The sequence below is a fragment of the Pteropus vampyrus genome, unplaced genomic scaffold (genome assembly GCF_000151845.1).
Source record: "Pteropus vampyrus isolate Shadow unplaced genomic scaffold, Pvam_2.0 Scaffold64, whole genome shotgun sequence".
NCBI lineage: Eukaryota > Metazoa > Chordata > Mammalia > Chiroptera > Pteropodidae > Pteropus > Pteropus vampyrus.
Window position 1 is genome coordinate 1024348 of NW_011888845.1, and position 13419 is coordinate 1037766.

The window sequence follows — 13419 nt, forward strand, 5'->3', positions numbered from 1 at the left end:
AATCAGGTAACCAAGACCCAGTTAGAGTCCACAACTCTTCTCTGGATAATTAATTCACCATTTTAAATTGGAGATTTAAGTGACTTTAAAAGTATGTCTCAGGCTTCACTACAAAACTCTCCACAATCTCTAAAAAGTGCCTAAAGGGAACATAAAATGTATAAGTAAGGACTCCTACCCTTGTAAAACCTCTGGTTTTGATTTGTCACATATTTAATTAATTGGCCCTCAAAATTTTAATCACATTTCTCATTTATTTTCAGCAAATGTTCCTGATTTCCTCCTTCTGTCTGTTTGTTCTTCATCATATGTTTGTAGTTATGAAACTTAACTGCTTCAGAAACAGAAAATCTAGTCAATAGAAGCAAAGAAGTATGTTTATAGATTATTTTGCATAAATTTCACCTTTGACTATGCTATAAAATATTAATTTTAATAAGAAACATATCTTATTTGAAATTCCAGGACAAAATTAGATTTTTAAGCAAGTACATTAAAGTTTTCTGAATTCGACACATTTTTGAAAAAAAAAAAAGTTGATGTCTGAATTATAGCAGATGCACTTAAACGGCTTTTATATAATTATCTATCCTCCAAACTATACATTCTCATTTGTAAAATGTAGCACATTTGTTTCTATTTTCTGTTAATCATTAACACAATTGTGTTATAATTATCAGCAGGAAAATGAGCAGTGTTTTGTTATTTTTTTCCATAGGTGGAGATGAATCCCTTCCTTATTTTCTACTCGTTGAAATTAATTCCTAAATAATCTTTTTCAAACATGATTAAAATACTTTTTCACAATTTGTGAGGTCATGTCACTGCTTTTAATTATCAAACTACTCCATCAAATCCATCACCTATGTCCTTAAACACTTTTCTCATAATTCTAGCTGAAAATGCCCATTAGTGATGGTATAGAGTAGTAACTACTGGTCAAGAATATAATATTTGAATATATCGACGCATCATTATGTTACTTTTCAATCATAGAAAAGTATTGTTTTAAGAGCTCTTACATCAAACAAGCAGAATTATTTAAAAAAAAAATTAGGAAATTAACATCTTCAAGATTTAAATGTAAGGCTCCAGGAAGTCTAGGTATTTCAAGTCTGTAGATTGGTATTCTAAATTATCTTTTTAGATATTTATAGAAAGACATTTGGCTAGCTTTCATTTTACTTGGAATAAAAGCCATAAACTGGGTTGGAGATATGCTTTATAAAACCAAGTTATGTAAGCAAATATAAAAGTTCGAAAGACTTATCTATGCTTTGAATCAGTTGTCACATTATTATTCTACTACCCATAGCAAGTGATAAAAGTTAGAAATATTTTTTAATTACTAAACTATTGATAAATTTTCATATTATTTTTTATGATAACTATAGAATTTCTGGGAAATCTAAGATACAAAGAAAAACATTTTACTCTTCTCCTCTTACTTTTCATATGTTTTTTCTGTAAGACTTTTATAGAATTTGTCCCTTTCAAACATCTTTTTGTCCCATCTAACTCCTTTAGTAGCTGACAAGTCATCAAGTCATGAAACAATGTTTTGACCTCCTTCTAAAAAGCAATAAGCAATTTTTAAAAAAAAGTATAAAAGTATAACTCCCCTTAATGAGTTTAAAAAGTAGTTGAATAAACTAAAAATAAATACGACTATATTTAATGATATTATATGGCATACATGACTATCACAATGAGAGATACAGAAGTATTGAATTTGGAATTTTTTTGGAATGAAAGACTGCTACAAGAAAGTAATAATTGTACAATAAGGTTGGGAATATTAAGAATGAGAGGCTAAGAGAGAGAAAAAAATGGCATAGATGATAGAGGCTTTGTTCATCCCTCTGGCGACCAAATCAAAGTTGTGACAGAAACAAGGAGCAGTAGCAATGAAAAATTGCCTGAGATCTAGATGAACAAGCCATACAACTATGGAGAAATCCAAAAAAGCACCCTGCAACGGCAGAAGGTAGGACGGGGCGAGAATGTAGGGCTGCCCAGTCTGAGCGGCTAAGTGAGACAGAGGCTACAGCAGTGGCAGTGGCAGTGGCAGATGCCTCTTAAAGGGGCCGTGTCCGCGAGCGGATTTTTGTGGTGATGGACCTGCTCGCTCTGAGCACCAGTGCCCGTTAGGCTGTGCGGAGGAAGAACCAAGTACTTACAGGGAGATATTTTCCGAGTGAAGGCCGAGGCGAGACTCACTTGGTACAGAAGTGCTGGCAGTATTCATTGCTCCCTGTTGAGCCCTCCCCCCTCCCAGTTTGCAGACACGGGGTCCCCATAGCTGTAACATCATCAAACTGTATAACAGCGATCACTCTGTCCAGAGGATTCCCTGAAACCCTGCCTTCCCAACTCACAGCCCCACCCAAGCCACATCCAGGTATATCCTCAGCGAATCAGGTGCTCCTTACTGAGACTCCCACTGGAGGCAGCCTCAGTTTAGGTGTGGCCTTTTGAGGCAACTATAAGCACAGCATCTGTGGACTGCTTGCTGAATCTTAACAGGTGTCCCCAGAAGGGTAGAGGCTTGGGCTAAATTTGGCCTGCAGCAGAACCCCTCTCAAGACCATGCCACTGGACACCTACTTCACAAATCCACACTAATAAGACTGAGAGACTTAGGAGCTTTGCTTAGTACATAGAAATAGATACAGAAAGGCAGCCAAAGTGGGAAGCCAAAGAAGCAGAAACCATAAAACAGAACAGAGGTCCAGATATAATGGAGTCAAGTAATCTAACAGGTGCAGAGTTCAAAACACAGGTTATAAAGATGCTCAATGAACTTTAGGGAAGTGTAGATAAATTCAGTGAGAACTTCAACAAAGAGATAAAAAACAACAACAACATAAAAATGGAAGTAGAAATTATAAAAGGGATCCAGTCTGAAATGAAGAACACATTATCTGAGATGAAAAGTATATTAAATGGAATAAACAAAGGAATAAACAAAGTGAATAAAGAAGAGGATTACATGCCCTATCTAGAAGACAGGGAAGCCAATCAGGACATTCAATCAGAATGGCAAGAAAAAAGATGCCAAGACTATAAAAATATAAAAAGGATATGGGATACTATTAAGGCTCCAAATACTCATCTCATTGGCATAACAGAGGAAAATCAAGATGTTGAACAGCTATTTGAAGAAATAATGATGGAAAACTTCCCTAACCTGGTGAAGGAAATAGACATAAAACCCCAGAAAGTTCAGAGAATTCCAAAAATCAGGGATCCAAAGAGGCCCACACCAAGACCTCTAATTTAATCATAATTAAAATGCTAAAGGTTAAATACAAAGAAAGAATATTAAAAGCAGCAAGTTACCTACAAGGGAGCACCCATAAGACTGGCAGCTGATTTCTCAAAAGAAACTATGCAGGACAGAAGAGCTTAGCACAAAATATTCGACGTGATGAAGACTCAGGATCTACAACCAAGAATAATTTATCCAGCAAAGCTATCAATTAGAGTTGAAGGACAGATAAAGAGTTTCTCAGACAAAAATAAACTTAAGGAATTCATCAACACCAAGCCAGAATTACAGGAAATGTTGGAGGGACTTCTTTAAGAATAAAAAAAGTATCAAAAACAGGAATAAATAATGGTAACAACTACATTCCTATCAATAAGCATCTTAAATGGAAAAGAATTAAGTGCTCCAACCAAAAGATAGAGGGGCTGAAAGGATAAGAAAACAAGACCCCTGCATATGAAAAGGAAGGGAATGGAAAAAGATATTGCTTTGATGGACCTAGAAGGTATTTAAGTCAGACAGAGAAAGATAAACACTATATGATTTCACTCATATGCGGAACTTAAGGAATAAAAAGAACTAATCAAAAACAGATTCACAAATATAGTGGACAATTTGTTGATGGACAGAGGAGGCGGGGTTTGGGGAATGGGGTGAAGGGTTAAAGAAGTATAAATTAGTAGTTGATGGATGGTCACGGGGACGGGGAGCATGGCATAGGGAATGCAATTAGTATTAATACATTGGCTAGGTGGAGGGTCAGGGGAGGGAGGAAGCAATTGGGGGATCATTTTGCTAACTATATACATGTCCAACCAATATACTGTATACTTGAAACTAATTAAAAGTTTTTTTAAAAAATGTAAAAATTAGTTTTTAAAAGTCTGATAAAAAGTAAAGTAAACCATTTACAGTGTTTTATTAAGAACAGATCAATAATCTAAGAAAACATTGTCATTTTATCAGATAACTAAATTCTAGATTTGTAGCAGAGTACATTTGAAATTGAGTCATTTTTTAAATTCTTATAAATAAATCCTTTCAATCTTAAAAAAAAAAAAGAATGAGAGGCTAAGAAACTGGATTTATATTTTGTTGCCAATAGTAATGACAAAAGGCTTTGAGAAAGATGAATAGAAGGCAGGGAATGTTCCTTATTCATATCTGTTAGCCTTGTTCCTTAGCACAGTGTCTAGAAGATAAGTGTTTTTGAATAATAAATGTTTAGTGAATAAAAGTAAATATACAAAGCAGTGATTCAGAGACTTATTCTGGTAAAGCTGCAAAGAAAAAAGCTAGACAAGGAAGATAGTTGACACAATAATGCAACAAACCAGGCATGAGGCAAAGGTGAACCATGGCAATAATAGGAATAAGGAAGATGCAGATAAAAGACCTATCACAAAGGAAGATTATTCAGCATTGGAGATAGAAGAGGGAAATGAGTGGGAAGAAGGTATGATCACAAATTTAAAACCTCTGTAACTGGGAAATGATGATGCTACTTTTGGAACGCATTTAGGGAGAAAGGCATAAATTCTCCTTTACTTATGTTGAGCCCAAACTGAAGACATAATTTCCAAAGTTCACGATGAAACACTGGAATTAAAATTATGAAATTAAACTATGAGAAGGCTCTAAGAGGGTGCTCTTACTTGGAATGAATTATTCACCTGGTTTCAACAGAAGACATTCAGTGTTGCCCTACACTTGGACTCTATGGACTAGGCAACTGTCATTCTACATTCTTCACACACCGAGAAAATTAACTTACCTTAGTATCTGATATTTCACAGCAAGTTTCTTGAGCTATGAAGTTTGAGTTACAGTAGATTTTAAGTTGGTGAAGTTCAATCTATTAAAAAATTAGTAATAAGATATATCATTAGTTTTTTTTTGAAAATCACATTGAGGCACTTAAAAATCATGGTAATTTAACTGATAAGATAAAAGAACCTAGTAAAAATAAGTTACTAGTGGATATTTTTAATATTTTTATTAATTTAGGATCATGATTTTATGTACTGAGAAATAGACACAGATCCAGGTACTGAGATCAGTCTACATATAAAGGAAATCAAGTAATAAAAGCAATTGCAAACCTTGGTTAGTTGTTTCAAACAATAAAAAAAGAAGTATTTAATTAATGAGAAGTACTGCTTTGCACTACAATAAAGTATATGACCACAAAATGAGGACTATTTCATAGTAATTTTTTGGAAAAAAAAGTAAAGTCAAATGTATGAGCACAAAACGGAAAGGCTTTATCTGCAGTTTCAGACCTATCTGAGGCATGGAAACAGATGCTCACTTCCCAATATGGATTCTGTAAGACTTATGGATTTTATATTATATCAGCCTAACCTTGAGCAGGATTCACAATCTTCTTACAAAAAATAATTGATTCCTTCTATTTGCTCAGCAGATTCACCTTTTTTTGGCATTTGGACATGAAATTAAAAGTAGTTCAAAGGAAATACAATCATGCCTTTAAACGCAAGATCAAACAACTATATACCAAGTAAATAGTATACGCTAGTAATAAAACTTCAATATGATAGATGCTTGGACTATTTTAGTTTATGGTTGAAAATTTAATAATTTGATTAATAATTAATCATATGATTATTTGACATAAAATAGGCCAAGGACAACCTTACCCCTCACCCACTCCTCCTTCCTGCCTTTCTCTCTCCTGCCTCTCTCGACCTGTCTCTCAAAATAACAGTGTTAGATTATGCATTACTTTGGGGTCAATAAGTACTTTTTACAGAAAGGCCCAACTATAATATTATAATAATAAATTCTATGATAATAGAAAGCAGATATCTGCAATTAGTTTTAAATCCCTACCCCAACACCAAAAAAGCAAAAAATTAAAAAGCTGTAACTATTAGTCTACACTGAGAGGAACAAAATCAATCCACTTCATAGCAAGCATTAAGAACTCCAGACACCTTGAGAATTCATGAGCAATATAATATTTGCAGCCAATGAAAAATTATGAGATAAAATGGAAAATTATTTCTTTTCTATAACTTTTTGCAAGGTTATTGAAGTTAACTTTTGTTTAAAAAGTTTAAACACACTGTCTTACATAGTTTAATGAAATACCAGGCCGTAATATATTCATTATGTAGAATGAAGAATGGGGATGCCAATTAATTAATATTCTTCTTAACTAAAACTTATTTATCATTATCATTGTTATCAAAATAGCCAATAAATACTGAAATTCTATTATGTACCATCCACTATGCTAAGTCCTTCGTATGAATTATTTTACTTTAACTAAAGATAGATCATCGATTTTTGACAGATTAGAACCTAATCAAGTACCCATGACACTGAAACTACAATCAGCCTAGTTTAATCATGCTTCTGTTATTTATTAGTTATTTTAGAACCCTTCATTGACACAGTGCTTTAGAATGAGAATGTTTAGGGCTAAGTCTTTTATTTACCCTTGTCATACAGGATTTGTTAAAAAAAAAAAGTGCTTTATATCAGTTTTGTCACCTCTCTCATAAAAGCACACTGGTAGTATATGTAAAATAAAACCCAATCATCAGAATTTTTTTCAATAACATAAATTCTGAATAAATAAAACACTTTCACATTACAACAGATCTCATGACTCACAGAGCTTGTAAGGAGATAACAAAAAATTAGTCTACTTAAAATTTTGGTAGGACAAAGAATCTTTAAAAATAAAATACTATGTATTTTGTTTAACTTAAACAGTGACTATCTCCTAAAAAGCTTCTTCATTGCAGTATGCCTTTAATTTTATCCTCAAATGAATCGATTTCATATTGAACTATGAAACTACTATAACATTATAATTTTCACATTATGTCTTTTCATAAGGACACACCTGACATTCTTCAGCCTTAGGTTCTGGGATTAATTCTTTCCTCAGATGAGAAGTTAATGAGACACAGCCTTCAGAGGGTGAGCTCTGAGCCTGAGCCCCGCTCTAACAATAACTTGTTCCTCTCTCATTGCTGTTTCTCCTCCAAAGGTTATGAATTTATCTCAGTGCACTCTTTGGTTCTCACTAGTCCTATAAAGAGCAGATTCCAGTCCTAAACTCCAGTACTTGCTGCAGATACTACTGCCACTGCTACCATTGCTACTAGAATTCCCTGAAGCTGACTACCTATCTACCTCTACTCCACCTACTGCTGGAAGTCTCTGTTGTTCTAGCTCCTGGTCTCCACTTCCTGCCTTGCCTTTGGGGAAACCTTTCAAAAGGTCTGTCTAATACTGTTGTTACAATTGGCAGTCACCATTTACTGACATCTACTAAACTTTCCATTAGCCTTCAAGGTATTTGAGAGCAGGAATAGAAGATTGTTGCTGTTTTTTTTAAAAAAATTTTCCCACTCTGTTCTCTTATACCAGGGTTAAATTCCCATGTCTGACCCTGAATAAATAAATGAATTTACAGAGAACTGACCATGTACCAGGCACTATGGCACATATTCTATACAATTATAATGAGTAACTACCAACACTATTTTATAATGGAGGATACTGAGACTCAGATAAATTAACATCTAACAAGATAAATTAGCAGATCATAACAGTTAAGTAGATGAGGTAGGATTTGCAACCACATCTGTCTGATCCTCAAGAGAGCTCACTCTTCTTTATGCCATGATGTCTTGTCTCTAGGACTGGCTTCTGCTTTGGCTTATTTTGCTGATAATCACTGAACCCTCATCATAACATTCTCATTGATTTGTTCATTGTCTCAAAGGGAAGATAGTTTAAAAATAATATTTTATTTTAAAAAATATGGTTGTGTGTTATATGAGCTGGCTAAATATGCATTTGCACAGAATTGTGCTTTTGAAATAAAATTGAACTTTTAAGTGCTTTGGATTAACAGCAATCTCAATTCCTATTGGTAGCTTGCATTCAGATTATTTTTATGGGTTTCCCCATCATTCTGCCCACAAGAAAATGTGCAGTCATCAAACTTAGATATAGCTCACTTTCTTTAAGACCTTCTTCTCTAGGGAAATCAGTAATAAATCTTTATCATCTGAGGATCAAATGTAATTTTTAAAAGACCTTAATATCTGAAAGGGTTTTACTACCCAGTTTTTCTCATCCAAATGACCTAATGATACAATTAGTGGCCATGTTTCAGTCTATTAGAACCCTGAAAAATCATTATAAGCTTATGAAAAATAGTCTGCTATATAGACTGCATTGCTAGTCTGAGGATGAATAAATAGCCTATTGTTCTTGAATGAAAACACCAGATAATCTGGAACCATTTAAAGTTCATCTTTTTCCAGTCCTTTCTATTCAAAACATATGAGCTTAGACCAAGCTTACTTTTTGTACTATATTTCTCTTTTACTAAAATTTAATTTTAATAACCTTATTTTTAAGGCACGACCTAATTCTTTTAAATTCACAAGCTGTAAAAATGGTTGAAAATAGATAGGAGATAATATATATGAAAACGCAATTGGAAATACATAGCTATCCTTCATATATCTGATGGCAAATTAAACAGTGTTGAGAATGAACTGTATTATGTACTAATTAAAGAAGATTTAAATAAGATATTTTGTTTTAATTTAGAAATATGAATTTACTTAGAAGTAAACTGAATTGATTTAGAAGTTCTTTCACAACCAACAACGCGACTCACGTCCACAGGCTTGCCATCTGAAGCTCGTGCAGCGATAACAGTCCTTCCTTGAAAGTCCACAGCTTCCTTTTCATCAGTATGCCGGCTTGCAATTAAATTACAATCCATATAAACTGAAATGCCCTGAGATTGTATACCAATGCCAAGTTTATGCCACTGACGATCAAACAAAGAACGGAGTTCTCGATTTTTAAAAATGTAATTCAATACATCTCCCTCAGCAGCTTGGAACATAAATTCCACCACCTTCTTTCCGCCATCAACCACTATTGAAACCTACAAAAATGCAAATTATATTTAAATATTTTAAAATCAATGTTCTAAATTATTAAATCACACAAGTAAAAACTCAAGACACATGTCAATATAACTGAGGCACATAATAAAATGTTTTAGATGACACTTGTGCCCTCCAGATTTGTTAACATAAAAGAACAGCAAATATCCAGCTACAAAATGGTTTACATATGGAATATACGAGTGAATGCAATATGCTCCTTTCTTGAGAGAACATTTAAGAGTATATATGTGTATCTGTGTGTGTGTGTGTGTGTGTGTATTTCTGTATGAGTAATTTAAGAATTAAATGTGTGTGTGTGCGTGTATTTCTGTATGAGTAATTTAAGAATTAATTTAAGAATTAAATTAAGAATTTAAGAAAAGAATTAAGAATATCATCACTTCTCTTAGCATGGAAACTGAGATCAACTTCTTTAATGTTTGATGATTAGCATGGTGTGGACGGAACACATTTTCATAGAGGAGATACTATGCGTTTGGTTCATCTTCTCATCACAAAATTGTGACTGTATTAACAAGACCAGTGAAACAAAAAACATTTCAATGGATATGTATAAAGGTAAACACAAACATATGGTGCTAATAAGGAATACCGAGGTTCATCTTCCCTCACTGGAGCACCTGCACCCCCTCCTTTCTGCCAAATGCCATCTCTTCCACAAGTATTCTTAGATTCCTGCTCTCCCCAGACCTCATTTTTGGGAACTGTCCTTTCCATGCTCCCATAGTCCCCATCCAACTCTGAGCTTACCTCTACTACTGCTTCGTCATACTGTGATTATGCTCTAGTATGTTGTTTACCTAGATGACATCCCCTTAGACCTTACGTTCCTGAGAATAGGAATTATGCTTTCTAAATCTCTTATCTTGGTCACTAACTAGCCTAGAGCATGTGTTCAATAGATGTTTATTGATGGACTCAGTATTAATGTCTCACCTCTTAGTTCCCTAAGGATTTTCAGGTGAAAAAATAAACAGCATTTAAAAATAATACATAATATCAGAAATGATCACAGATAAAGGAGTTATTAGTGAAGTGGACTTAGTGCCAATGAAGCATTTGTGAGGAAGGGCAGCTTGAATGTTTTTAGACAGAATAAGAACCTAGAAATAAAAAGAAAAACTAATATGGCCTCATCTACCAGGCACTCATATTATAGATTTCAGCAAGACCATCCTATGAGAATTCTTGAATTTCCCTGTTGATGATTCCTTTAAAAGACAGAATATTCATATACTAGATCTACTCCCGGATTTGTGTACAGTTCAAAGATTCACCTGGCCTGAGCACAATTCTCTGGTTCCTTACCTGTGGCATATTCTGCTGGTTTAAAACCTGCCATAGAAACCATCGTTCCTTTTTGGTGTTTCTTCGTACACGAAACATGGCTGCTATGGCGTACTCCTCAGGAAAGCCTTTGGGAAATATCTCACTGTGGGAGAAAAAGTAAGAACTTTTGTGGAAAAATGGAAGATGGCAAGGAAAGAAAACCTGTGTATGAAGTCCCATGTAACACAATATCTCAGTGATACTTTTCTCAATGAATTTATTATTTATTATGCTTTCTTTCTTTCTTTCTTTCTTTATTTATTTAATATTAGTTTCAGGTATACAGTACAATGGTTAGACATTTATACAGTTTACAAAGTGATCCCCTCTGATTACTCTAGCATCCATCTAGCTCTACACATAGCAGTTACAATACTATTGACTATATTCCCTATGCTGTACTCTGTGTCCCCATGACTATTTTTAACTACTAATTTGTACCTTTTCATCTCTTCACCTTTTTCAACCATCTGCCTAAGTCCCTTCCCCTCTGGCAACATAATAATCTACCTTCTGGATATATGGTAGCAACATGCCTACATTACCTATGTAATTTTTATATTTGTTCTTTCCCTTTTTTAAATCTTCAGGTATGGTTGTTAAAGCTTGGGATGTGTGAAAGCAAGTGAGAGGGCTATAGTACAATGTTGTCATACTGCCTTACTCAACAACATGTTCCAACAGAGGAGGATCTCAGAATTTTCTGCAGTCTGGCAAACAATAGAGATGTATAAAGGAAATAAATAGTACCCCTCGGTTTTGTCAGTATAGAAAAGTACAAAGCGTATCAAAGAACACTGCTAACAAATAAATGTATATATTACAAAGAAGCTGCTTTATCGTATTAAGCTCTTGCAAATGAGTTGCTAATACTGAATTCCTAGTATCAATTTAATATTGATACTAAATAAAACAAAGAGGCTTGTTTATTTTTTATATCTATAGAAAATAAAATAAGCAAATGATTTCTAGGTACTAGAAAGAAGCCAAAAGACGATCCAACAATATGCCTCAATTTTGTCTTAAAATACTGATCTCCCTGCACCCATGAAGAAACTCAAGGAAAAAATTAACAATAAACTTATCTCATGTTTAGACTTTCATTGGAAAACAAGGAGAAATACATTCCTCCAAGCTAACTTTTAAATTTATCTACATTGTACGTAAAAACTGTAAGGCAGGAATTTTGCTTTTCTTTATAAAAATCATGAGAAACAGTAGGTAAGAATGTTCTTAAGGACTAACATAGCCAGAAGTTGTTTATATAAATAAAACAACATGCATTCACATGGTAACTGCTAACTTTGAATACTACATACATAGACAACTGACTACTGAAACTGACTACTGAACTGTCAGGGAGAATTTTTAAATTCTGGTTATACTATTTGTGTTAGAGACAAAGTCACATGTTGGTAGAGAATCAGGAAAAAATGTGAAAAAGCTGTGTTGGCCTAAAATTCTTGTTTACTTACTTGGTTAAACACACAGACACATTTATGTATATATATGTATATGTTACATACATATGTAGGTTCTATTTTTATTTTCTTTGGGAATATATTAAAAAGAGGCAACCAATTTTATTACATATATGTTATTATATCCCCTCTTAAGTGAGCAAGCGATTAGCAAATTATTTGTTTTTCATCCAATCAAAAAAAAGCAAGCTTCTAAAATTGTATTTTCTCTGGAAAGTCACCAGTATTAAAGTAAATTTTATAATGACTATTACTGTACTGGTTTAAATAATGTTCATTTAAAAACAAACAAAACAATCACATGATGCCTGCCATTTCTCTTTGGGACCACCTATAAACCTGAAAGGTGGACAAGGGTAGAGGTGAGAGGTAACACCAAAACATAAACTTCAAGTGGAAATTTTGAACTAGAAAGTTGCAACAAATGACTTTTAAAAAGAAAACCTCAACCTACACAGCAGGTATCCCAACCACCACATGCAATAATGTGTCTCCACCTTCCTTCTAATTTCCTGCCTCCTTTATCTCACTCTTGACCTTCATGCTTTTAGGATCATGTCTTTAGCTCATGTTCTAAAATTTGACGTACTATTTCCTGAGAGGTTTTCTTCCATTCATTGTATGGAGCCCATCTTTCAATATGGGCTGTGCATTACTGAAGATATTCTTGTATGTTTACTAAAGTATTCTCTCCATATCATTTTCTCTTATCCCCTCTTTAAACAATTGTTTAACTCTAGTTTTCTTACCCTTTTTCTTATATTTTTCCATTTCCTTATTTAGTCTACTTTCTGAGATATTCCCTTGATTCATTTTCCAATCCTTCTATTCAACATTAATTTTTGTTAATTTTTTTATTTCTAAATTCTCTTTTGTTCTCTTTTGCAAAAAATCCTGAATGCAGTATTTTTAATCTCTGACATTATCAATTAGGTGGGCTTTTAAATGCTTTTCCCTGCACCCTTGAATGTCTCAATTTCATCTATGTTAATTTTTCCTGTTCGATAGTTTGGCCTCTCCCATGTTGGAAGCTATGCTCTAATTTCCAGTGAGTCATTGCAGTCCATATATGTTTAGAATAAAGCAGGAAAACTTTAATTGTAAATCATATGCATACTGGCATAGTGTGTCAATGAACCAGCTTCAATGTATAGCATGATCGCCTGGTCGATTTCATTAAGAGTCCCTAATATGTTATTGTAGGGAGATTATTTCTCTAGGGACATTCAATTTCTTCAAGAAGAGTTTTATTTTCCACTTTAGAATAAATAGAATCTTTCTATTTACCTCTTCCCTATAGATAAAGGGTATTCACATGGCTGAGGACATTCTGGAAGCATGGTGGGTGTTTGGGAGAGGGTCT

General features: G+C 33.8%; 1 protein-coding gene across 1 annotated transcript in view; it reads right to left on the bottom strand.

The window, feature by feature from the left end:
* Window positions 1-13419, bottom strand: part of COL19A1 (collagen type XIX alpha 1 chain) — a 317873-nt gene that overhangs the window by 249726 nt on the left and 54728 nt on the right. Inside the window, exons 5-7 of the mRNA XM_011361196.1 lie at window positions 10555-10678; window positions 8946-9221; window positions 5046-5126 (exon numbers count right to left, since the gene is read on the bottom strand). Coding sequence (XP_011359498.1) covers window positions 5046-5126; window positions 8946-9221; window positions 10555-10678 — 481 coding nt within the window. The remainder of the gene's footprint in view (window positions 1-5045; window positions 5127-8945; window positions 9222-10554; window positions 10679-13419) is intronic.